The sequence below is a fragment of the Caretta caretta genome, chromosome 3, assembly GCF_965140235.1.
Source record: "Caretta caretta isolate rCarCar2 chromosome 3, rCarCar1.hap1, whole genome shotgun sequence".
Taxonomy (NCBI): Eukaryota; Metazoa; Chordata; order Testudines; family Cheloniidae; genus Caretta; species Caretta caretta.
The window spans coordinates 152,022,358-152,047,252 of record NC_134208.1 but is presented as its reverse complement, the minus strand read 5'-3'; the positions used below and the strand labels follow the sequence as shown (position 1 = coordinate 152,047,252).

At 44.0% G+C, this 24,895-nt stretch overlaps 1 protein-coding gene across 1 annotated transcript in view; it reads right to left on the bottom strand.

Annotated features, from left to right (window-relative positions):
* Positions 1 to 24,895, bottom strand: part of DNAH8 (dynein axonemal heavy chain 8) — a 598,059-nt gene that overhangs the window by 144,827 nt on the left and 428,337 nt on the right. Inside the window, exons 55-57 of the mRNA XM_048843472.2 lie at positions 19,266 to 19,400; positions 8,944 to 9,066; positions 7,176 to 7,389 (exon numbers count right to left, since the gene is read on the bottom strand). Of these exons, the coding sequence (XP_048699429.2) occupies positions 7,176 to 7,389; positions 8,944 to 9,066; positions 19,266 to 19,400 (472 nt within the window). The remainder of the gene's footprint in view (positions 1 to 7,175; positions 7,390 to 8,943; positions 9,067 to 19,265; positions 19,401 to 24,895) is intronic.

Below are 24,895 nucleotides of genomic sequence, written 5' to 3'. Positions count from 1 at the left end.
GCTGTCCACTGATTGGAGTACTGCTCTACCAAAGGCCACATCATTTCTGGCCTGTCTAGTAATCGCATAATGCACAGCGAAAGTGTGTATTGATGACCAAGTCACCTGCCCTGTAGATTTCCTGGGTGGGGACTTGAGCCAGGAAAGCTGTTGATGAAGCTTGCTCTCTTGTAGAGTGCACCGTTATTGGGGGCGCTGGGATACTTGCTAGATTGTAGCACTCAGTAATGCAGGTCACAATCCATGATGAAATGCGCTGTGTCAAAACAGGTTGACCTTTCATCCTGTCCGCTACTGTGACAAAGAGCTGTACCGACTTCCTGAATGGTTTTGTCTTCTTGATGTAAAAGGCCAGCATTCTGCGGACGTCGAGAGTGTGGAGCTTCTGCTCCCTGCTACTTGCATGAGGTTTGGGGTAGAAAACTGGGAGGAAAATGTCCTGGTTTATGTGGAACTGCGACACAACCTTCGGGAGGAAGGCCAGATGGGGGTCTGAGCTGAATCTTGTTCTTAAAAAATATGGTGTAGGGCGGATCCAATGTTAGAGCCCTGAGCTCAGACACCCTCTGGGCTGAAGTTATCACCACCAGGAACGCGACCTTGTAGGAAAGGTAGAGCAGGGAGCATGTTGCTAGAGGCTCAAAGGGGTGCCCCATGAGCCCAGAGAGGACCAAGTTGAGGTCCCAAGCAGGAACCGGTTGGTGGACAGGTGGGTACAACCTGTTGAGGCCCTTCAGGAAGCGGGTGACCAGGGGGTTAGCTAAAACTGGGCGGCCCTGTACCCCCAGATGGAAAGCCGAGATGGCAGCCAGGTGCACTCTTATAGAAGACAAGGAGAGACCTTCTTGCTTCAAGTGGAAAAGATAATCCAAAATCTGGGGCACTGGGGCTAACGCTGAGCTGACCAGACTGAAAATCTCTTCCACTTGGCCAGGTATGTGGAATTGTCCTGGCGGTTCTGCTGCTGGAACCTTTGAGGAGGTTGTGCCGGGGTTGACGACGGGGCCAGAGGCAAAGGCGTTGGGACTGTAGGCGCCAGGGGCAGATGCGTAGTGGAAGGTGGTACAAAAGTGGTGGAGGCCACTGAAGATGCCACTGACTGAGGGCCCTGGGTTCCTCCCTGGCTCAGGTGATAAGACCAGGGGGTCCAGAAGGGCCACTGAGGCGGATTCTACCACTGCGGAGGCCACGCATGATGTTCCCTTCTGTCTCTGCCCGACCTCTCTCTACGGCTTCTGCTCCTACTCGAGCGATAGGAGTTGGGCTCTGACTCTGAGGTCTCAGACACAAGACCACGGAGGAGCTGATCCTTGATGCCTCAAACGTCGAGAACTCGGGGAGCAGGAAGGCTCTCTGTCGGAGCGAGTAGGCACCGATGGACAAGGCGAAGGTGTGCGCCTCGACATCATAGCTGGCTTCCCTTTAGAGTGCACCAGAGGACGTGGCTCCGTCAGCACTGAGGGTTCCTCCTTGGCAGGCGAGAATGGTGCTGTTAGGTGGAGGAGGTCTCGAGCAGCCTGGTAGGCTTCCGGCATGGACAGGAGCTGCAGCTGCTGCGTAGGTACCAGTGATCGAGGTGGGGCCAGACTTGACTGCTGCAGCTTGGCAGCAGTCGACACGGCCCCGGAAGGAGATGTCGAGGAGTGGCCCACCTGGGGTCACACATCTCGAGGCTTAGCTGGAGGAGAATGGTTGCCGGCTTTTTCTTCTTTTGAGGCACCGGCAAGTGGGAGCAGAAAGGCCCCATGACGGGTCCTGTGAGGAGCCATGGTGGTGCTGGGCGTCCGTAGAGGAGTCCTTCCTCGGTGCTGAACTCGCCGACAGCACCAGGGCACTCTGCGTCAGGGACGACACTGTAGGGGTCAGGTCTTTCGAGCCCGGGTCGGAGTGGGGGCATAGGGCTGCCTCCATGAGGATCACCTTCAGCTGCTGTTCCCTTTCTTTAAGTGTTCTCGGGCAGAACTTGTAGCAGACCTTACAACGATCTTTCTGATGGGTCTCCCGCAGGCACCGAAGACACGACGAGTGCAGGTCACTTTTCGGCATGTGCTTGGCGCAGGCCATGCAGTTCTTGAAGCCCGGGGACCGCAACATGCCACGGCGCTGGGGCCGGAGTGGGGGAAAACCCCCAACAACACTATACTACACTAAACTATTAACTGGAACACTACTGATAACTAACTATATACAATGGAAGAGAGAGGAAACTTGCTGAGCAAGAGCCAAGGGAAGTTCTAGCCACCATCACTGGCGGCAAGAAGGAACTGAAGGGGTGGAGGGTTGGCAGGGCTATATATTAGGCGCCATGAGGGCGTGACTCCAGGGGGCTCCCAGGCCAACCCGACAGATGCTGCTAAGGGAAAAATCTTCCGGCCAATGTGCATATGCACATGCACACACCTGACTGGAATCGACATGAACAAGCACTCGAAGAAGAACTGGTGCACATAAAAATATTCATACCAAACTTAAGGGACTTGATGAGCCCGTCTGCCTTTGTAGAGATAGGTGTCACAGATGACAGGGTCTGCCATATATTTCTTATTGCTTCTAATAGCCCCTCATTAATTCACATGGGTAATATTTGGGGCATAGAAAAGCGTAGAAGGTCTAGATGCTTATGTGATTTCCCTTGCACTACCTCCACAGGCATTTCTAATGTATCTGCCATTTGATGCAAAAGTTCCTGAAACATTTTGAAAACACCAAGTTGAATGGAAGAAGGGGACATTACTGCCTCGTCTAGTGAGGAAGAGGGGATGGCTACTGATATCAGGTATTGCTCCATTTGCAGGTGTTCTTTCTCACTTTTTTGGTCTTTCTGATATACAGTGAGAGTCTGTGCCACCTGTTCCTCTTGAGCAACTGTATGAATTTTGAAAGGAGGAGAGATTTAACCCTAGAGAGAGCTGTAGAGGTAGAACTCTTCACTGGTTGCATCCCTCCAGAGGCCCAATAGGGCCAAGATTGCACATTACAGGGGTGAGGGACTTGGGGCCATGGGGTGAATCCCAGGGTAGGTGTTCTTTCCTAGAGTCCATAGGTCTATATGCTGACAGTGACAGCTCCTAGATTCCAATCAGACTAGCATGGTAATATGAATGGGAATGAGGAGAGTGGTGGGGGATACCTCCCTACTACAATTCAGAAGGGGAGGAAGAGTAAGAGCACTCCTTCTCTGATGGTGGGGCAACCCTAACCAGAGTCCTGGAGTAAGCTTGAATCTCTCCCACCACCAGAACTGGGGAGGTGACCAGTATCATAATAGTTCTGGTTACTTGTGCCATATAGGACACTCTCACAGGTGGGGATAATAATAGTGACTCAGGTTGTCCAGTCACTGTAAGATCACTGGGTACCAAAAAAAAGTCAATGCTCAGAAAGTTGGTGCTGAAAACATCTGTACCACAGCAGTAAGTACCAGAATCATGGCACTGTGTGTTCATACCAAGAGATTGGTAACAGGTAAGTGCAGACCTCTTCCTGAGACACTACCATACATGTTTGGTGACTGGGTTTTATCAGGGTATCAGAGGGACCTGATTTGGGCCATGAAACACCATTTGGCTGAGTAGCCCAAGGAGATCTCTGGCTCCTTTTACTGGATCCCAGGAAAGGTGACCTAGGCCTGTGCTCACTCTGGGAATGATGTTCCATCCTACCCTTTTCAGATGACTGGGTGAAGGAGAACATAGCTGTGCTGCCAGTCTCAGTGAATGACTGTTTCTTTGATTGAGCCAAGGAGCCTGGAGTTGAGCTGCAATTCACAGAAGTACTAGCCAAGGAAGCCTGTTCAGGCCCAGTAGGCTCTTTTTTCTCTGATTCTGAGGAGGATCTCATTGAGCACTCCAGAAGAAAAAGTATATGATAGGCCTCTCTCACCTTCTACGTTCTCTTGGAGAAGGAGAAACAGAGTGAGCATCTATCAGGGATATGCCCCTCTCCAAGATAAAAATGGCACCTCAAGTCCCATCATTAAGCTAAATAACCGCATCATAGGAGGGAAAATTTTTGAACTTCAGGGACTTAATTTCAATCATAGTGGCTAAATTCCAGTACCAAGGAAGTTCCTAGCCCTCATAAAAAGCTTTTTTATATATGTATGTATAGCAAACAGGTATAGAAAAGAAAACAATTACACTAATTGCACTAATATCACTATTTACTTATATCTATGTATCGATTGATAGATAGATATACACAAAATCAGTAAAGTCTCAGAGTGCAGAGGAGTGGAATTGTAGGAGTTCCATCTCACAGCCATGTGTGGTAAGAGGGAACTAAGGGAAAGTTGGGTCCATTCCACACTTTATGCGCTCAGGTGGGGGGGGGGGGTGCAAGAGCACTCAGAGCACAAGTGCAGCCCCGACGGACACTGCTGTCCAAAAGAATCTGATGTTAGAAGCATGGGGTGCATGCACACACGAAGTGACATTCATGTGGATAATCACTTGAAGAAGAAAAAATAGGTACAAACACAGCAATTAGTTGTGCAAATATTTCTATACATGCCTAACATTAGGCACATGAGTAGTCCTGTTGACCTAAATGGGACTAATCACAAGCTTACAATTATGCCCATAAGTATGTATGTATTATTTACCTTATTTTTAATTCATATATGCAACAGGAAAACCTTAAGTTTCTTTCAAGTGATTATGAACATAAAGGTTGTCATAAAGAAAGAGGAAGATAAGTGATGTTAAGGAGACAGAGTTAATGTTAAAAATAAGTTAATATAGGAGCCCACCAAATAAAAGCACAGCAGAAGATAGCAGAGCTGAGGGAGCTGAACTTGCAGGAGTAACTTCCCTGAAGGGTAAAATTTTCCAGAGCCAAGGAAGAAATGGAACTCAGTGTCTCTTTTGTCCTGGCTACTTTCTTTGCCCTAGTGGGCAGTCTTTGTAGTATACATTTTGCTTTGTTGAGCACAGAAATAGAATGACTGTAATACCCCAATAAAGTGTCTAGCAATAGCCTTGCTAACATCACCGGTCCTGATTCTTGGATCCAACTGAACTAAGTTTGGCCCATGACCCACAGAGTAGGAGTGTAGTGTGCAAAGCTGGCTTTATACTACCTTTGCAGCACCCCAGCTCTGGGGCCCATTCAATCCTAACTTAATCAGTGCAACTTCAGGACTGTTCTAACCTATGCCCATTTATCTATGGCCTCAATGGGCTGTTCAAGTAGCCAAAACCAGCTGAAGTATAGAAACACTCCAGCTGCAAACCCTCTACCCCCAGCCATGCCCCTATGCTGGAGGTAGCACAGTGTTCAAGTGCAGAGCCAATGCACCTGCATTCAGAGAGTCCCCCTAGGCTGGAGGATTTCCCAAGTAGCCTGTTAAGCTGGCCTTATGTTCCCTTTGCATCCTAAGAAAAGTTGGGTCTACTGGTTTTTTTTCTACTATTCATGTGAATTAGTAGGGATTTATGGGGGCAGAAGGAAAGATGAAAATCATGACTGTTTGCAAGTCTATTTTCAATAAACAGATTTTGAAAAGTATAATATAGAATCCTTCTTGTTAACATGCAATTTTCATTTTTGTAATTCTAAATTCTATTCTGAGATCTGAAATTTATTCTGTATCCTACCCAAACAAATTCCACAAATGACACAACCAGATCATACCTGCCAAATCCAGACAGCTATGAAAAGGGACGCTTGGTGAGAATAATAGGTACAGAACCTCTAACTCAGCTGAAGACATTTGACTGGGAGAGAAATTGGAAAGGAAAAGAGTGGAAAAAGGACAGATAATTTGCTAAAAGACAAAGGCATTGCTCAACTTAAAAATGATATGCTCAGATGTAAATAGAATTATGAGTTAGTGAATTAAAAACTTTAACAATTAAAATCCTGGGTTCAAATTTAATTATTTAGATTAACTTAAAAGGCTGTTTACCTGCAAAGTCCTGAGTTCAGGGTTCTCTATTTTTTAATTATTTATTTTTTCAATGAGACTAATTGCAAAGTAAGGTGTGACTCAAAATAAGCATAAATGGCAGAATCTGGCCCATAATAAATAGTTTAAAACAGTGGCTCTCAACCTTTCCAGACTACTGTATCCCTTTCAGGAGTCTGATTTGTCTTGCATACCCCCAAGTTTCACCCCACTTAAAAACTACTTGCTTACAAAAATCAGACATAAAAATACAAAAGTGTCACAGCACACTAAGACTGAGAAATGGCGTACTTACTCATTTTTACCATATAACTATAAAATAAATTGATTGGATTATAAATATTGTACTTACATTTCAGTGTATAGTATATAGAGAAGTATAAACAAGTTGTCTGTATGAAATTTTAGTTTCTTTGCTATTGCTTTTTACATAGCCTATTGTAAACTAGGCAAATATCAAGATGAGTTGACATACACCCTGGAAGACCTCTGTGTACCCTCAGCGGTATGTGTACCCCTGGTTGAGAACCACTGGTTTAAAAAACCAAAGAGTAAATTGCATCTCGAATCCTCCTGCATAGGTGGCTGCGTGGAACACCAGCAAGAACTTAATTCCTTGTGATGCTCCTCGCACAGGAGGTAATCCATCCAGTGCACTGGGAGCTAAGATGCCTGTTGTGAACAGCACCAGTGCAGGGAGCTATGCTCCTTACATGGCTTTTGATGTTAGCAATATCATCAACTATTTTAGAGGAAATTATATTGGTCATGTATTGTGAGGTCAGAGAGGAAAGCATTAATTAACTGTTAACTTTTCTTAACATATGTTTGTTCGTAATTCAGAAGCCTACACATATATTTTGTTAGGGTGGAACTCACCTAATTTCAGAGGGCCTACACCAGGTCTTCACCAGGGACTTAAGAAGTGAACTGGAGCTTGAATGGGCCCTTTCCAATATGACAAATTTCACTCTAACTGATTTGGGAACGGAAAACTTTTAAAAAGATTTATTGTGTATTTAAAATTAGAAGTAGTATTTAATTCACCTTTAAGTCACAAATCAAATGAATCTGACTGTCTCATTCTAATGCAAGGCCCAATTCTCCTCCCACTTGCACAATTTTATACTAATACAACTCCAATTACTTCATTGGAGTTACTCCTGATCTAAATTCATGTAAGAGGACAATCAGGACTCAAGTTTATAAATTTTACATGTATTAGTCTACAGTAAAATAAATCAAAATAACTAAAAAATATGAATACCAAAAATTTTGTCTATGGATGCATTCGATGGTAGTGTGCAATTAAACACAGTAAACTGCCTTTTTAAACGCTGTGGGATATCATTACGGCCTCCTCCAGGGTGTATCATAGCTGCTACTAACTGTACATCAACAATTGTAGTGAAGTCTCCAGGTTTATCTAAACTGTACATTCCTTCCATTTCCATCATCTGACGAACTATTTCATTGGTTACCTACAAGATTATAAAACAAATATTAATTACCATTTCAAAAGAAGAAAATGGAAATATGCTCATCTTCTAATTTTCTTTCTTCTTGCAATCTCTCCTCTACTCCTCAGAGAAATTTGTTTTTATCTTAGTCTAGATACAGACCACAGCACCTCCTACATGGCAAACCACCAGAAATTTTTTTTCAGAGCTTTAAGATATTACTAAATGTAATAAAAACACTGTCTTACTCACTTTGACCAAATAAAGAAGTATTATCTTGTGGTTAAGGCACTGAACTGGTACTCAGAGAAGATGGGTTCAGTTCCTAACTCTGCAGCAGACTTCTGTGTGGCCTTGGGCAAATCACTTAATTTCTCAATGGCTCAGTTTCTCATTTTGAAAAATGGGGAAAATACTGCTATTTGCTGTCTCCCAACCTTTCTCTATCTTGTCTATTTAGATTATAAGATTTTTGGGAAAAGACAGCTTCTAAATATATGAATGTACTGTACTTAGCAAGTGGATCCAGTCTTGTCTGGAGACCTAAGCTCTACCATAATACAAACAATAAGGTTAAAATTAGCTACATATACTGCCCATGAAATATCTTCATGCTAATATTTATATCAGTTGGTCTTCCCATTTGTTGGGATGTTCTGGTGAAAAGATTAATAGAAGGAAATTATTAGATGAGTATATTTAGTATTCCCCAGCATAATTTCTCCATTAATCATTGATGAGGAAATGTATCCATCCAATAGGTTACTGGTGACCTTGGGAAGTGAGTGTGTCCTAAATCCCCTCAGGAGCTGAGTTTCCTAACACCTATATGTTTCCACAAGGCAATATCTTACGTATCTGGTTATGGAAACTTCCATGACTTCTTTCCTTTGCTTTTAGGGTGCCAAGAGACATACTAGGCTGTGGGTCTTTCTTATGTGTGTGTTCAAGGAAAACAGATTAATTGTGCTCTTTGCACATCTGTGTCATGCCATCTGTTTTCTGTGGTGTGAACTGGCTTTGGATAAGGACAGTAGAATGAGGAGAGTACAATATCTAGGGAAAAGTGGAATGGAATATTCTTATTTTAAATAACTCTAGGAGCAATACTAAGAACTACTTTGTCTGTGTACAAGATACCATATGGCTTTCCCACAAATAATACAGAACTTTTTTGCAGAAATGTATGGTTTACTAAAACTGACTGGTCCTGTCAATTTAATGTCAGGCTGAACATTTGAATAACATGCTGTTTTGGGGATTATACTGCTTTCATTAGAGCTTTTAAAAATATGACAAAGTTAAGGATAATATATGAAATATGACTCCTAAGTCCAAGATATATCTTCAGAATATCTATTCTACTCCCTGATGTTTATTTAATAATTACACCATAATCATATGACTTTTCTATGATTTACAGTTTAATAAAAACACTGCATTGTAAAAAGGAGTAAAATGTTTACTGTATATGAGAAAAAATCTGACTTATAAAATCTGAGATTCAAATATTTTTGTTAAATACTACAAAATATATTTTAGTCATATCTTCTTATATGAAGTTTTCTTCTATACCTGATCTCCCCATTCATTAATTATTGGCATATTAATGTCATCAATAAACACGGTCATTCTTCTCCCGCCTGGTGGTCCATAAGTACTTCCCATGCGTTTGTCCACATAACTCTCTATTGTCCTCTGAAGAAAAAAGAAAAGGTTTGAATTTAGTATCTACAATACCAGCATATTTTTTAAACATTTTATATTTATATTTGGAAAGGGTTTTTTTAAAATGTACTGCGTGTTGCCTTGAGATAATGGAAAATTTCTTATCTGAGAATTTTCTTTTTGTCAGCAGTTTCTTGTCTCATTCTTCGCAAATAGGCTGTCTCTCTCCCTCATGGAACTCAAAGGTAGTCTGGAATTATTCCTGGAGGATTCAGGACTAAAACCCCATTACCTCATGCCACCAGAAGAATTTTTCCAAAGACGTAAAAAGACTCCTAACAACTGATTATTAGCATTAAGATAATAATCTCAAATTATATTAATGAACCTTAAGGTGTGTTGAGGTCTCCCTTTAGAGAAAAAAACAATTAGTTTTGAATTGTATTTTGGTCATTTAACAAACTACTAGGGTGGTAGATTGAGGAGAGGAATTGCTAACAAAAAGAAAATGATCAACTAAGACATTTTCAGTTCTGGTGCACAGCTTCTCCTCTCAAAATTCACTAATGGGCAATAAAGAGTAAGGAATCACTAAAGCAAGATGAGAAAGAATAAACTAGAATTTCAATTATAAATTACAGTAGAATAATAAGCCAAAGAGGTGGTTACTCACCTTGTGCAGTAACTGATGTTTTTTAAGATGAGTGTCCCTGTGGGTGCTCCACTCCACTCCCTGTGCCTTCGCTCTGAGAGTTTTACAGCAGTGCCCATATGGGCTGCGCATGCACAGTGTCTGCCCAATGTGCTGCTGGTGCCTCAATAGTGTGTGTGCATCCTGGACTCCTCAGTTCCTTATCTACAACGGAGCCTGCTCCAAACTCCGAAGTAGAGGGGAGGAGGGTGGGTAGTGGAGCACACACAGGGACACTCATCTCGAAGAACACCAGTTACTGCACAAGGCGAGTAACCTCCTCTTCTTCTTTGAGAGATGTCCCTGTGGGTGTTCCACTCCAGGTGACTTAAAGGCAGCATCTCTGAGGATGGTAGGGACTTGGGATCTGGTAAAAAAGCCATTGACAGCACAGCTCATCCCACCTGAGTGTCCATCAGGGGTCCCTGTGTGAGAGCGTAATTTTTGGCAAAGGTGTGCTCTGAAGCCCAAGTGGCAGCCTTGCAGAAAAGGGCAACAAAAATTATTAGGGATATGGAGTGACTTCCATATGAGGAGAGATGAATAAGCCTGGGACTTTTCAGCTTGGAAAAAAGACGACTAAGGAGGGATATGGTCTATAAAATCATGACTGGTGTGGAGAAAGTAAATAAGGAAGTGTCAGCTACTCCTTCTCATAACACAAGAACTAGGGATCATCAAATGAAATTAATAGGCAGCAGGTTTAAAACAAACAAAAGGAAGTATTTTTTCACACAACACATAGTCAACCTGTGGAACTCCTTGCCAGAGGATGTTGTGAAGGCCAAGACTATAACAGGGTTAAAAAAAGAACTAGATAAATTCATGGGGGATAGGTCCATCAATGGCTATTAGCCAGGATGGTCAGGGATGGTGTCCCTAGCCTCTGTTTGCCAGAAGCTGGGAATAGGAGACAGGGGATGGATAACTTGATGATTACCTGTTCTGTTCATTTCCTCTGGGGCACCTGCCATTGGCCACTGTCGGAAGACAGGATACTGGGTTTGATGGGCCTTTGGTCTGACCCAGTATGGCCATTCTTATGTTCTTATGTCTGCAAGTGGGATGTTATGCAGAAATGCTATAGAGGATGACACAGATCTAGTAGAGTGTGCCTTGACTGAAGTTGGAGGTTGTATGTGCTTTAATTGGTAGCATAGGTGGATGTAGTCTGATATCCAGTTAGATATTCTTTGGGTGGATACTGATTTGCCCTTAGTGTGTTCTGATATTGAGATAAAAAGTTTAGGGGAAGCTCTCAACAGCTTACTTCTATCCAGATAAAAAGATAACACCCTGCAAACATCAAGGGTGTGCATTGCAGCTTCACAAGGATTCACATGCAGTTTAGGAAAGAAGGTTGGTAGATGAATAGGTTCGTTGAGGTGGAAGGACGAATGCACCGTAGGGAGAAATTTAGGATAAGTTCAAAGCATGACTTTATCTTTCAAAAAGATAGTGTACAGAGGTTCAGCCATGAGTGCTCCAAGTTCTCCCATGGATGTAATTGCCATTAAAAATGCAGCTTTCATGGATAGGTGCAGTAGGGAGCAGGTTGCTAGTGGTGCAAAAGGTTTGTGCATCAGGGCTTTGAGGACCAAGTGTAAGTCCCCTGGCTGAGTGGGTGGTCTAATGTCAGATACAGGGTTTGGATGTCCTTGAGGTATCTCTTTGTGATAGGGTGGGCAAAGATCACTGTGTCATCGATTTTTTGGTGAAACACTGTGATTGCTGCTAGATGTATTTTTATTGAGCTAAAGGAAAACCCGGATAATTTAAGTTCTAGAAGACAGTCCAGTATAAGTAAGAGAGGGGCAGAAGCAGGAGAGGTGTGCCTGGTGGAACACCACGTGGTGAACCTAGTCCATTTATGAAGATAGGTAGTATGTGTAGATTGTGTCCTGCTGTGTAACAGCACCGTTCGGACTTGTTGGGAACAATCTTGTTGGGTTCAGTAGAGAACCATTGAGGAGCCATGCCTTGAGGTTGAGCATCGCTATATTGGGGTGGTGTAATTAGCCCCTGCGTTGAGATAATAGGTCCGGAAGGGGAGGGAGCGAGATCAGGGCACAAGCGGACATTGTGTTAGAAATGGGTACCATGCCTGTCTGGACCACGTAGGAGCTATTAGGATGACCCTGGCCCTGTCTGTTCATATCTTCTGTATCACCCTGTGGTATTGGTGGGAATGCATTCAACAAGTTGTCGGTCCATGTGATCATGAACGCGTCCCCCATGGAGTCCTTTCCCAGACCCACTCTGCAGCAGAATCTGGGGCATTTTGTGATGGTCGCAGTTGCAAATAGATCCAGTTGAGGATAACCCAACTGTGGGAGATGCCGTGTAAGATAGTACTGTTTATCTCCCATTCGTGGTCTAGGGGAAAAGATTGACTGAGCTTGTCTGCTGTGGTGTTCTGCTACCCGGACAGGTATGAGGCTGAGATATGTATGTTGTGTTGGAGGCACCAATTCCAAAGTTTCCTAGCCTTGGTGCATAGTGAATGGGATCGAGCTCCCCCTTGTCTGTTTATGTAAAACGTACATGCGATGTTGTCGGTCATCACCTGATTCTTTGTTTCTTGAGGAGTGGGAGAAAGTAGAGACAGGCATTTTGGACAACTCAGAGCTCTAGAAGATTTATATGTAGCCTGGTTTTTGTAGAGGACCATAGGCTCTGAGTCGTGTGATGTCCCATGTGTGTCCCCCACCCAGTGAGGGAGGCGTCTGTCATGATTATAAGTGAGGAAGAATCCTGCGAGAACAGGACCCCGGAGCACATGTTGTGTGGTAGAGTCCACCATATTAGTGAATACTTGACCTTTGGCGGCATAGTTAGTAGTCTGTTTAGTCTGTGCACGTTTGGTTTGCAGATGGTGGCCAACCAACCTTGTAGGCACTGCATGCACAGGCGTGCGTTCTTGACAACAAAAGTAAACTTTTATATTAAATGAATGCTGCTCTTTGCTTAGTTTGGACTTTGTATTTAATAATTGATGTGACGTGATTTTTAGTGATATTGGATACTGTGATACTGTTTTTGGTAATCTTGGTACATTTTGTTGCTGGCTTGGTAGGATATGTCAATGATTATTGTGTCTAGTGGGTTAGAAGTGTGGCCTAGAAGTTGCAGGCAGTCAGCGGCTGTCACCCATGGGCTGATCCTCAACTGGCCAACAAGATTCTTTATGGTGTAGTCTGACAGTAGAGATGCGAACCCCATTATCAAGTCTAGGTGTGTGCCTATGAATTCCAGTTGTTGGGTTGGATGTAGTTGTTTATATTCATTTGCAGATCAAGATTCTGGAAGCAGTCAATAGTCATCTGCATGAATAGGATGGCTTTTTCGTAGGTGTGTGACTTCAGCAGGCAATCATCCAGGTACAGAAAGATTATTATCCCTTTTTTTCCTGAGATGTGCCATTACCACCGCAAGAACCTTTGAGAAGACCTGGGGTGCTTTGAGAGGCCAAAGGGTAAAACCTTGTACTGGTAATGGTCTGAGCCCAGGGCAAATCTGAGAAAGCGTCTGCGGACAGGGTGCATAGTGATGTGAAAATAAGGGTCTTGCATGTCGAGGGCTGAAAACCAATCTCCCAGCTCCAGCACTGGAATTATTGCTGTTAGGGCAACCATCTTGAATTGTTGCTTCTTGACGAACATGTTTAGTCGGCTGAGGCCAAGAATGGGTCGCCAGCTCCCACTTTTGTTTTGTATCAAAAATAGTGGGAGTAAAACCCCTTCCCTCTGTGCTGAGCTGGCATTGTCTCCACAGCACCTAATTGCAGAAAATGTTGAACCTCTTGTCAGAGGTCGTGAGAGGGGTCCCTGAAGAGGGATAGGGGTGGGTGGGGGGTATGGACAGGAAGGGGATTGTATAGCCAGAGCGGATGACTTCTAGGGCCCATCCATCTGCAGTGATAGCTACCCAGTTGGCACAGAATGGGAGCAGACAGTGCCCAAAGGGGTGGATGGTTTATATGAGTGCTAGAGTAGGTGGGAGGTCTTTGTAGCGGGGTGGTCACCCACTCCTGCCTTAAAAGGCTTAAAACAGCCCGGGGAGAGGACTGTGGCAGAGAAGGAAAAGCGGGGCTGACTGGGGAGCGTACGAAGGTACCTGAGGTGAAGCAGGGCTGGGGAAGGCCAGAGGAGCTGGGAGGCTCCAGACTGGAAAAGCCCCAGGCTGCAGGCCTGGCAGACAACCTAAGACAGGGTACTGGGGTTGCAACAGTGCAGCCCAAGGATAGGCGGAGGCAGCAGGTCCAAACCCACCCTGCCTATGATGACTGGCTTATACAGACTGCAGTCAGCCCCAGGGAAAGGGGGCTAGATGGTGACTGGCAGTAGCCCATAGGCTGAGGCAAGATGGGGATAGAGGTTGGGGGTTCCCCGGGGAGGGTAGACCCAGATCTGTGGGGTATTGCCTGGAGGGGAAACACCCCAGGTAAAAGGGCACCGGAGTCTGGGAGGGACACGGAGGCCAGCGACAGCAAGACACCGGCAGAGGGTGCTCCAGAGCTGGTAAAAAGAGCTATTTCCCAGAGAGCCAGCAGGAGGAACACAGGGGTGAGTCATTGCCCCGTGACAGTCTTCTATACCCTCGACCAAGGCTTCAAATCTGCTTATTAGGAGGAGGAGGTTGAGACGCTGCTGGTGTTGGGGGGTCGTGCCATTGAGATCTATTTCTCTGGCGTTGGTGCTGCTGATGGCCTTTGATGTTTTTGTGTGTGTGCCGGATATTGTGAGTGTTAGTAAGGCTGATATCTGTATTGTCTCCTTCTTGTGGCAGGTGTGTGGATGCCCCGACACCTCAGTGTAGCACGTGAGTCTTTCATGGTGTGCAGCACTTCATTAGTTTTGGCTGCAAACAGCTTCTCGCCATTGAAAGGGAGATCTTCTGTGGCGTTCTGTATCTCCCGTGGGAATGAGGATGAGCTCAACCATAAGGTTCGATGCATGACCACTGACTTAGCGGTGGAGCTTGTGGCTGTATCAGCAGTAATCAAATGTGGCCTGGAGAGCCGTACGAGATATCATCTGCCCCTCAGAGACCACAGCTTTGAATTGTTGTTGTTTTTCTTCAGGAATGTCATAAATAATTCCATGACTTTTCCATAGTTCCTGTGCTCATACTTGGCTAATAGAGTCGCATAGACTGCACTCTAACTTGTAACATGGAAAACGAGTAAACTTTGTGGCCGAATAAGTCCATCCTCTTACTGTCCTTATCTGATGCAGTGGACCAAAAATGTTGCTGTTTGTTTCATTGATTGGTCACTTCAACTACCAGTGAGTTGGGTGCTGGGTGTGTAAAAAGGAATTTGAATCCTTTAGAAGGGACATAGTATTTACGGTCAGCTCTCTTGCACATTGGGGGTATCATGGCTGGGGTCTGCCATATGGTCTTGGTGGGTTCCAGGATAGCCCCATTGATTGGCAATGCAATCTTGGAAGAAGCAGAGGTTTATAAAATGTCGGTTTGCTTGTGTTAAGTCTCTGGCACCTTCCCAAGAGCGATTTTTAGCTTGTTAGTGACTCTTTTAAATAAATCTTGGAAATGTGTAAAATCATCTGCCGTTGTTAGTGGCAGCGGCATAATAGCCTCGTCTGGTGACCAAGATGAATTGTTATTGGGTAGAGAGGTGTTGGGTGCGACATCTTCTCCCTGTAGAAATGTAAGTTCCTCCTGTACAGCCATAGCAGTGTGTGAAGGTGGAGGAGAAGATTGAGCATCCTCCTTGCGTGGGCTGGGATGACTTCTGTAATGTCTTCTGTAAGAACCCCAGGGACTCCAATAGGGCCATTGTCCCAGGAAGGGCAGAGATGGCCCCTCCAAGGGTGGCCATACCAAGGTGGTAAGTCTCTGGAATATGAGGACTGTGATCTAAGTGGCACAGCACTAATAGGCATCCTGACTGGGGAAGAGTGGTGTGGAGAAAAAATGCAGAAATTTCCACATCATTGTCTTCATCACTGGAGAAGTGTGAAGGGATTGGAGACAACTGTCAGTACAGGGCCGATGGCCTCAGTGAAACGTTGGTGCCCAGTAGACGAGATTCTTGGCTAGAAGAAACTACCAGATCTCTCTGGTGCATAAATTGGGTCAGTGTGGAGATTGACGGGGCCGATTGTTGAGGCACTAAATGCACCGGAGGCACTGCGTGCTGGGTCGGTTCCGATGGGTGAGGCACAAAATACACGGGCAGCGCTGTGTACTGGGCTGGTGCTGGAGTAACCTGAGTTGGCACAATGGGAGCAGTCATGGTCATCTGTGGCACGGGCATGGGAGCAGTTGTTGGCACCACATCCTTTGCTATGACTGACAGTGCCACAGTGGAGGCAGGCAACTCAGTGCCATCAGCCTTGGCACCTGAGCTGTGGATGCCGGCAGCTGCTGAAGCAGAGATGGTGCTGGAGGTGCCAGGAGCATTGTATGTGCTGAGCTACTGAACGGCCGGCGCTGATGAGACCGACCTGGTCGGCAATCATTTCAAGGCTATCTGCTCCCTATGAGGCAATGAGGCTGGCCACTTTTTTGTCAGTTTCTTGTCTTTGGAAGATTTTGGCGGTGGACTCTGCCGTGAGGCCTGCTGGCCTGGGTCTGAGGGATTTCTCCATGAGGATGAGCTTCAGCCTCAGGTCTTTATCCTTGCATGTCCTGGCCTTCAGTTTGTTACAGTGGGCACACTTTTGGGGAACATGGGATTCCCCCAAACACCGGACACATTGAAAATGGCCGCCTGAAATGGGAATGGCCTCTCTGCACATTGTGCATCTCCTGAAACCTGATGAACCAGGCATTTTATGGGGTCACTGATTCTGAGGTAAAACAGGGGAGATTTATGTTTTAAACAGGGAAGGTAAGTATAAGAACTAAAACTTCTCTAACTCAGATAACTAAGTTAATTACTATAAATTTGTCTAAGGTAACTATCGAAGAAGTGAAGAATGAGCAGGACTGCTGAGCTCCGTCTCAGGCCGGGACGGTAGAGAGGGAACTGAGTCTGGCCTGCGCATGCGCTATTGAGGCACCGACAGCGTGCGAGGCAGGCATCACTCATGCGCGGCCCGTACAGGCACTGCTGTAAAACTCTCTGAGCGAAGGCGCAGGGATGCACCTTGACCTGGAGTGGAGCATCCACAGCAACATCTCTTGAAGAAGAAATACAATTACACCTCTATAAAGCAAAGGCTTTTTAAATTAGGGAATTATTTGGGAACCCATGTAGCGTCTTCTTCCCAAAGGATGTCTATGCAGAGGAATGGAAACTTACTTCGCAGAGTTTGATATATGCATTTTCTGAAGATAATGATGCCACTCTACACATTTACCCTGAGGCTCACACATTTTTTATTTCCAGAGCATTAGACTAGGGGGTGCCTGGATTCCCTTTGGAACATTTCCCAGATGTCTAGTAAGCCAAATGACACAGGATTTTAGCATCTTGCTTGCAGCAACTTTGAGGCCCAAAGGCCCTGCCATTTTGGACTGAATAAGAAACAGGTTATGATCAGCATGTGTACTCTGTATGCTTGAGATACATCTTTAGAGCTCTACAAACTTTCAGTTATACCCCAGTCTTTCCAAAAGATGCTTGGGAATTGGATAAAATGACAGGAGAACTATTTTCCAAGAAGCATAGCAAGAAGAATTTACTTTGAGCCAAAAGGATTTTTAGATGCATAAGGATAAACTTTTCCTCATTAGAAGTGCAACGTGAGTTTTTATTTAGATAGAAGTATTAATTCTGAAACCTGCCTTTTGGAGGGGATGTCTGCTAGAAAAAGAGGCCACAGTCTTGTCTAATCTGGCCATTCTGATGAATCTTGACACCTGTGAATATTCAATTGAGAAGTCCAATGTGCCTGGACACAGAATGCTGCTAATCTTGGTATATGTACCACTTAGGGATTTTCCCAGAAAGGAGGAAGAGCAGTAAGGAGACCCTTCACCTCTTTGAGATTCTGAACCCCTGGCTGAGTGAGGGTCCTTGGGACTGAGAACCAGTTAGGCATAATTCCTATTATACTGCTGCCTGAAATCTGAGCCACTTTCTCTGGCAAAGCAGGGGTCCATGAGCTGAGAACCTGAGGCAGGACTTCCCAGAAATAACAGCCTTCTCTACATACCCAGACAGACTGCAGGGCCACAGAGCCTGATACAGAGTACCGTGAGAGTATCCTATATGCATTCCTTCAGTATGGGAAAGTAAAGAAGAAAAGATCTAAATCCTGACTTTTATACCATTTTCTCATTAAAGTTATGAGTTAGGTCTTTAAAAGAGAGTGCTTAATTTTGGCTTTTCTGGGACCAGAGCCCATGGAGTTTGCAAGACTGACCCCTGGAGCAGGCTGTTTGGCATCCCCTTCCATTCAAGAACCCTTCGAAGGGGAATCCTTGCTCCTATTTGAGGCTTTCCACCATGGTGTCACTGCTTTGAGCACGGAGACAGCAGCACCAGCTAACTAATTCAGCTCTGGCAGTTGCCCTGGCAGTGCAGGTGTCAGTGACTTGCCTAGCATTTGCCCTCTTGAGCACCTAAAATGCTCCCTGCAGTACCTGTTGAACTTGATTTTATGCTTCCATAGTTTATCAGCAGCTATGGTTGGGAACAAAGGGAGTCTGCTAGAGCAGTGCTGCACCAGAGGACCCAGAAGATTTGAGTCTCAATGCTCTAATGATTCCTCAACTGAGAAAAAGGAGAGAAGAGCTAGAGGCTGAAGTTAGATCATTACTGTAAAAAAATTAATGAAATATAAAGTTAGAAAACAAAGTGGTTGGGAGAAACAAAACCATTAAGTTTTTCTATAGGATTTTCTAGTGGTCTGTGGGTCTTAGTCCTGGAGCCCCTAGTGAAAACAGCAAATGGTTTCAGAGTTCCACAGCAAAGAAGCACAGCCCATTCATGAAGAATGAGGAAACCTGTGCAGCAGAATTATCAATTTACTGTAAAAGTGATTTGGTGTGGAATTGTCCAAAGTGCCTAAGGGCTTGTCTACAGTACTGTGCAGGGTCACTCTAAGATACGCAACTTCGGCTACATGAATAGTGTAGCTGAAGTCAACATACTTAGATCTACTTACCGCGGTGTCTTCACTGCGGTAAGTCGACAGCTGACACTCTCCTGTTGACTCCACTTGCGCTCCTCGTTCTGGTGGAGTACCGGAGTCAACGGGAGAGCACTCAATGGTCGATTTATCGCGTCTATACTAGACATGATAAATCGAACCCCGCTGGATAGACTGCTGCCTGCCGATGCTGCAAGTACTGTAGACAAGCCCTAAGTGATTTAGGAGAACAAGACCCATTGACTTTCATAGATTCCAAGGACAGAAGGGACCATTGTGATCATGTAGTCTGACCTCCTATGTAACACAGGCCAAGAAACTTCCCCAAAATAATTCCTACAGCATAAGTCATTCCTAAATCATTTAGGAGCTTCTGAAAATCCTAGCCTTTATCATCAGAACTTTAAAGTACATTTTAAATATTTATACAAAAAAAATACACTAGTACTGTGTAAGATCTATGATCTTACCTGAAACATAAATGGTTCTGTTGCAGAGGAAAAGTTTAAACTTTTTGACAAATGTTCTTCAGGATCATATTTTTTCAAATAACCTTTAATCATTACAGTCTTTGCAGTTCCCTGTTCTCCTGTGAGCAAAACTGCCTGTAATAAAAATTTTAGAAAGACAGATATTATAAAACTGCTAATTAAATGACTTACTGTATAGAAAATTATTTTAAAGCAAAGGATATTTAAAAACAATAAACTTCGGTATTGATTTATTACTGTAATTAAGCTGGCGGCCTGTCTGTGCTACTGTATGAATTGACAAACTATTAGGTTTCTGTCCCTTCTGGTTTCCCTGACACAAATTAACTAATGAAGTTCGGCTGTTAGAGGGAAGGAATGAAGGGAAAAGGGTACTGGAGAAAGTTTTACAAATGTTATCCAGTAGTCTCAGTTTATCCCATTTTTCTGATACGATCACTGCCAAAGTCTCCTTAAAATGGGCAGTTCAACCTCCAAGAAATGGCTGTGGGGAGGACAGCACTGGATTAGTCAAAGCAGTCAGGGCCAGCCTTGGGGAAAATGGCACCCTGGGCAAACTTATATGTTGACACCTCTAGCCCCCGTGGGTGCCCCCATGGCTCCCTACCCTCCATCTCCGCTGTCCTCCAAAAGTTCCTCAGGTGCCCTACCCCACACAACACCTCTGGCCCTGCTGCCTCCTCCCAGTGCTTAATTTATATTGAAAGAGTTGCAGGAGCTCAGCCCCAGCACAAATTAAGCACTGCCTGGGCAGCCACCCACCTCTGAAGGCAACGCCACCACCAGCAGCAGCGTAGCAGTAAGGGTAGCATGGTATATGATGTATTGCCACTCTTATTTCTACACTGTTGCTGCGGCTTGTGATGCCTGGTGCTCAGCCTGCAGCTCAAGGCAGGCTCTGTGCTGTCACATGAGGGCTGCATCTTGTCAGAACCCATAGCCATCCTGCAGCCCTCTGGGAACTCTTGGCTCACCAGGAGCACCATTTCAGATTTGGTGGGGGGCGCAACTTTAACCTGAAAACTAGACTTTTTTGCAGATAATAATTTAGAAATTAGCTGACAGGAGCACTGCATCTAAGTCCTATATAAAGAAAGAAAACATATATCGAAACACCAATTAAAGCCCTATATTAAGTTTATATGTAAGTTTAGAACAAGCAAGAGATAATACAGCAAAATATTCCCAATCCCAAACCTTGAGGTATCAATTCTGGAGCTTTAACATAGATATCAGAAACACAAGTTTGATACTTTGTACACTATATTTAGGAGAAATAAATAAAATCTGCTTAATTTCAGTAACAATCTGTGTTACTCCCACTTTATTTTAGTCAATTGTTTTTCACTCCACTAAAAATGTATTTACTTAATTTTAACATATGCATTTAAGGTTTTATTTTCTCTTTTATTAAGAACAGGAATTTATTTATCTAATTATTTTGGCATTTATGTTTATTGATCACAATCATGTGTGTGACTCACTAACATTTGACTCCATCATTAATATTAGTATCAGACTCGGAACCACATTTATTTTTGTACGAATATTAAGTTATTTTACAGATATAACTAAAAATACTATTTTAAAATAAGCGTCCTTCATCTGCACAGTGTCTAAAATTATGTGTTTCAGAGGAACAGCCGTGTTAGTCTGTATTCGCAAAAAGAAAAGGAGTACTTGTGGCACCTTAGAGACTAACCAATTTATTTGAGCATGAGCTTTCGTGAGCTACAGCTCACTTCATCAGATGCATACCGTGGAAACTGCAGCAGACGTTATATATACACAGAGAATATGAAACAATACCTCCTCCCACCCCACTGTCCTGCTGGTAATAGCTTATCTAAAGTGATCAACAGATGGGCCATTTCCATAAAATTATGTGTTTAGCTAATATTTTTTAAACTGGCATTGCTAAGGTGAGTACAAGCAAAATTTACATTATAAAAGGATACTATTATTTGATTGTACCGCTTTAAGTAATGAATGACAAAGTACAATATGGCAATAAAAGTAATAATGATAATTACTACAGCAAGTACAGGTAAGGCATTTTAGAACTCACTACTCAAAGAATTAAATTTATGCATAAGCAAGAAATAAAATTATGAAATACACAGACCAGTCAAAACACTAAAATATCAATACTGTAATCCTTAATGAACTTTGAAAGAATAAAATTACAGAGATTATAAATCCCTTGTGCATTTCAACAGGAAGTACCAAGAAGTAACAACAACGTCTGTGTGTGTGTGAGAGACAGTGTGTGTGTGTTGAGGGAGTGTGACGTTATTGACTTGAACTGGGACCGTATAGAACATTGTTGCAACCAAGGTCCTGTAGTGGCACCAAATCTTGTATAAAGGGGGTCAAATAAGGTATCTAAAACAGGTTATGGTTTGCTGGTTAGGATTATGCTATCTGTTTGCATGTATCATTTTTGTATTTAAAGATATAAGTATTGGCTCTATACTGTCTGTATTCCAAACTTATGCTATGATTCTGGGTGACACCCCAGACAAGTTGGTGTCAGCTCTGCCTAGCCTGCTTGATGGCCCATTAAGGACCATCAGCTATACATGTGACCACTGAGAGAAGGCAGACATGCCTTGTGACTCAGCAAGATATGCAGGGACCTGCCTATGGACAGACCTCTGAGATTTTTCCAGGCCATGTGATGGACAGCTTGTCTTTGGAACAAAGAAAGAAAGACCACATGGCAAGAGAATATAAAAAGCTGCTGCAGCTCCTCCATCTTGTCTTCAATCCCACTTCTTATCTCTTGAGGAACTTTGCTACACTGAAGCTTTGAACGAAGGACTGAATGACCCATCCCAGCTATGGATGTACTCCAGAGACTTGATTTGAACCTGCAGTTTATTCTATCACTGCTGCAAGTCTGAACCAAGAACTTTGTCATTACTGTATGTAATTGATTCCATTTAACCAATTCTAGCTCTCATCTATATTTTTTTCCTTTTATGAATAAACCTTTAGATGGTAGACTCCAAAGGATTGGCAACAGCGTGATTTGTGGGTAAGATCTGATTTGTATATTGACCTAGGTCTGGGGCTTGGTCCTTTGGGATCGAGAGAACCTTTTTTCTTTTACTGGGGTACTGGTTTTCATAACCATTTGTCCCCATAACGAGTGGCACTGGTGGGGATACTGGGAAACTGGAGTGTCTAAGGGAATTGCTTGTGTGACTTGTGGTTAGCTCGTGGGGTAAAAACAAAGTCTTCTCTGTTTGGCTGGTTTGGTTTGGTTTGCCTTGGTGTGCACAGAAGCCCCAGCCTTGGGCTGTAACTGCCCTGCTTTAAGCAATTTGTCCTGAATTGGCACTCGCAGTTGGGGTCCACCAGAACCAGCCTCATTACAGGGAGTGTGTGTGTATGTGTGTGTGTGACAGAGAGAGTGTGTTGGGGGGAGTGTGTGTGTGTGAGAGAGAGTATGTTGGAGAAGTGTGTGTGTGAGAATGTGTGTTGGGGGAGTGTGTGTGCATGTGTGTGTGTGAGAGTGTGTGTGTGTGTTAGGGGGAGTGTGTGTGAGAGAAAGTGTGTACATTGGGGGCAGGAGTGTGTGTGTGTGTGTTGGGGGGAATGTGAGTGTATCTGAGTGTGTCAGTGCACTGTCTCTTTAAGCAGAACATTCAGGAGCCTCAACAGCAGTGGTGACAGCACCCACTGCCAACCCCGAGGCAACAGCACAGACATGCTCCTCCTGACCCCCACCACAGCTCAGCAGAGACCAGGTACATGGGTGGGGACAGAGGGACACCCCAACATCAGTGCCTCCACCCCCGGCTTTGCACAGCAAATAGGAGGCAAGCTCCAGGTCTTGAGTAGCTTGGCCAGGGGCAGCTCCATGGGCTTCAGAGAAGCTATCTGGCTGGTCCAGCTGACCCTCCACCCCCTGCAGCTCGGTCCATCTGCCCTCTCCAGACACTGATAAGAAACAATAACCTTAATGTTAGCTAGTGAACTATGTCCAGTAGGGCTCATCAGGCCCATAAACTTGTAGACATAAAAATAAATGTTGTCCCTTGGCTATGACTACTGAACTCATAGCAGGGATGTAAAATTGTGGGAGCTGCTGCTAGAAGAAAGGAAATTATTGTACAATAAATTTTCCATTCTGAAGCCCAACATTTCCCACAAGTCTGTTGTGTGTGGGATATAGCAAACAGTGAAATGTAAGTACAGAGGAACCAAAAAAACAGACTGAGATAAAGAATTCTCCACCTGAAAGTAAATGCCTGAAGAACAAGTTATTTTTTGATCACAGTATACAGCTCCTTCCTTCAGAAGAATGCCCCTGCAGAGAATATTAAATCCACCTTATAAGGTTTAATAAAGGTTTTGATAGAAGCCATCTTGCTGCCATGAAAATTTCCTTAGTTGAAGCACATGCTCTTTCTGTTCATGATGTGGCTAGAAATTTAGTACAATAGGCTCTGATTCCTTCAGGAATATGTTTCACATTATTTGAACGAGCCAGAGATAGCGTGGATGCCTGAAGACCTTGGCACTTCTGGTGAAAAGGAACAAACAAGAAGCACAATCTTCTTCTTAAGCTGGTGCACTTGAGGTAGATCTTCAGTGCTCTACATACATTCAGATTATGCCATTGCTCTACAGTAGCATACTGTGGATTTGGACAGAATAGTGGGAAGATAACTTCTGGTCATGCCTGGACAGAGGAATTCACTTTTGGTAAGAAAGATTCTGCAGTCCTTAGAACCTGCATATACAGAGCTGCTAACTTCATAAGCCATCTAATGGATGTGCCAAGAGGCAGGTTTTGACAGATAAATAGAGTGGTGTAACTCTTAACAGTTCAAAGTAATAGGTGATTACGGTTTTTTGCACCAGTGATAGATCCCACTTAAGAAAGACTGACTAGACCTTTGGCCAGACTAACCTGGTTGCTCTGAGAAATCTTGAGATTTGAAGATTTTCAGATAAGGAACCAGAGGACTCTGAATATAAGACACTGCTGTGGCTGACACCTGACATGCTCTGGTGCTGGGCCAAAGTCCCTTGTCTATACCATACTGAAGAAAATCAGGAATTGCTAGAATTCCAGAGATTGTTGAGGTTTCTGATTTTGTTTAGTTTTTGACAACATAAGATCAACCTTGACCAACCAGAGTAGTAGGACTTAAGCGCTGAAGTTTGTCTGAAGGCCAATAGAGTCCCAGTCACTTTGGAGGATAACCGCAGTATAATTATTGCTTCCCTCCCAATAGCCATGCTGCCAGTTGGAAATGGCCTGGATTTGGAAGGAGAATGGGACCTTGGTGAAGGATGTCCAGTCTCACTGGCAGATGCACTGGAGATTCCAGTGCCAAGTCTACTAGATTAGAAAAACATGGTCTCCTCAGCTAGTGTGGAGCCAGAACTATCACCTTTGCTTGCTTTTGCCTTATCTTCTCAATCACTTTCCCTAGAAGTGGAAGAGGTGGAAATGTGTAGAGCAAGTCCTTTGGCCACCTGTGTACATCTGTGCTTAGTGACTTGATAACTGTTTTTCTGATCAAGTATTGTGCCAGCTTTCTGCTCTTCCAACTTGTAAATAGAATGAGTGCCAGGAGGCTGAATTTCTG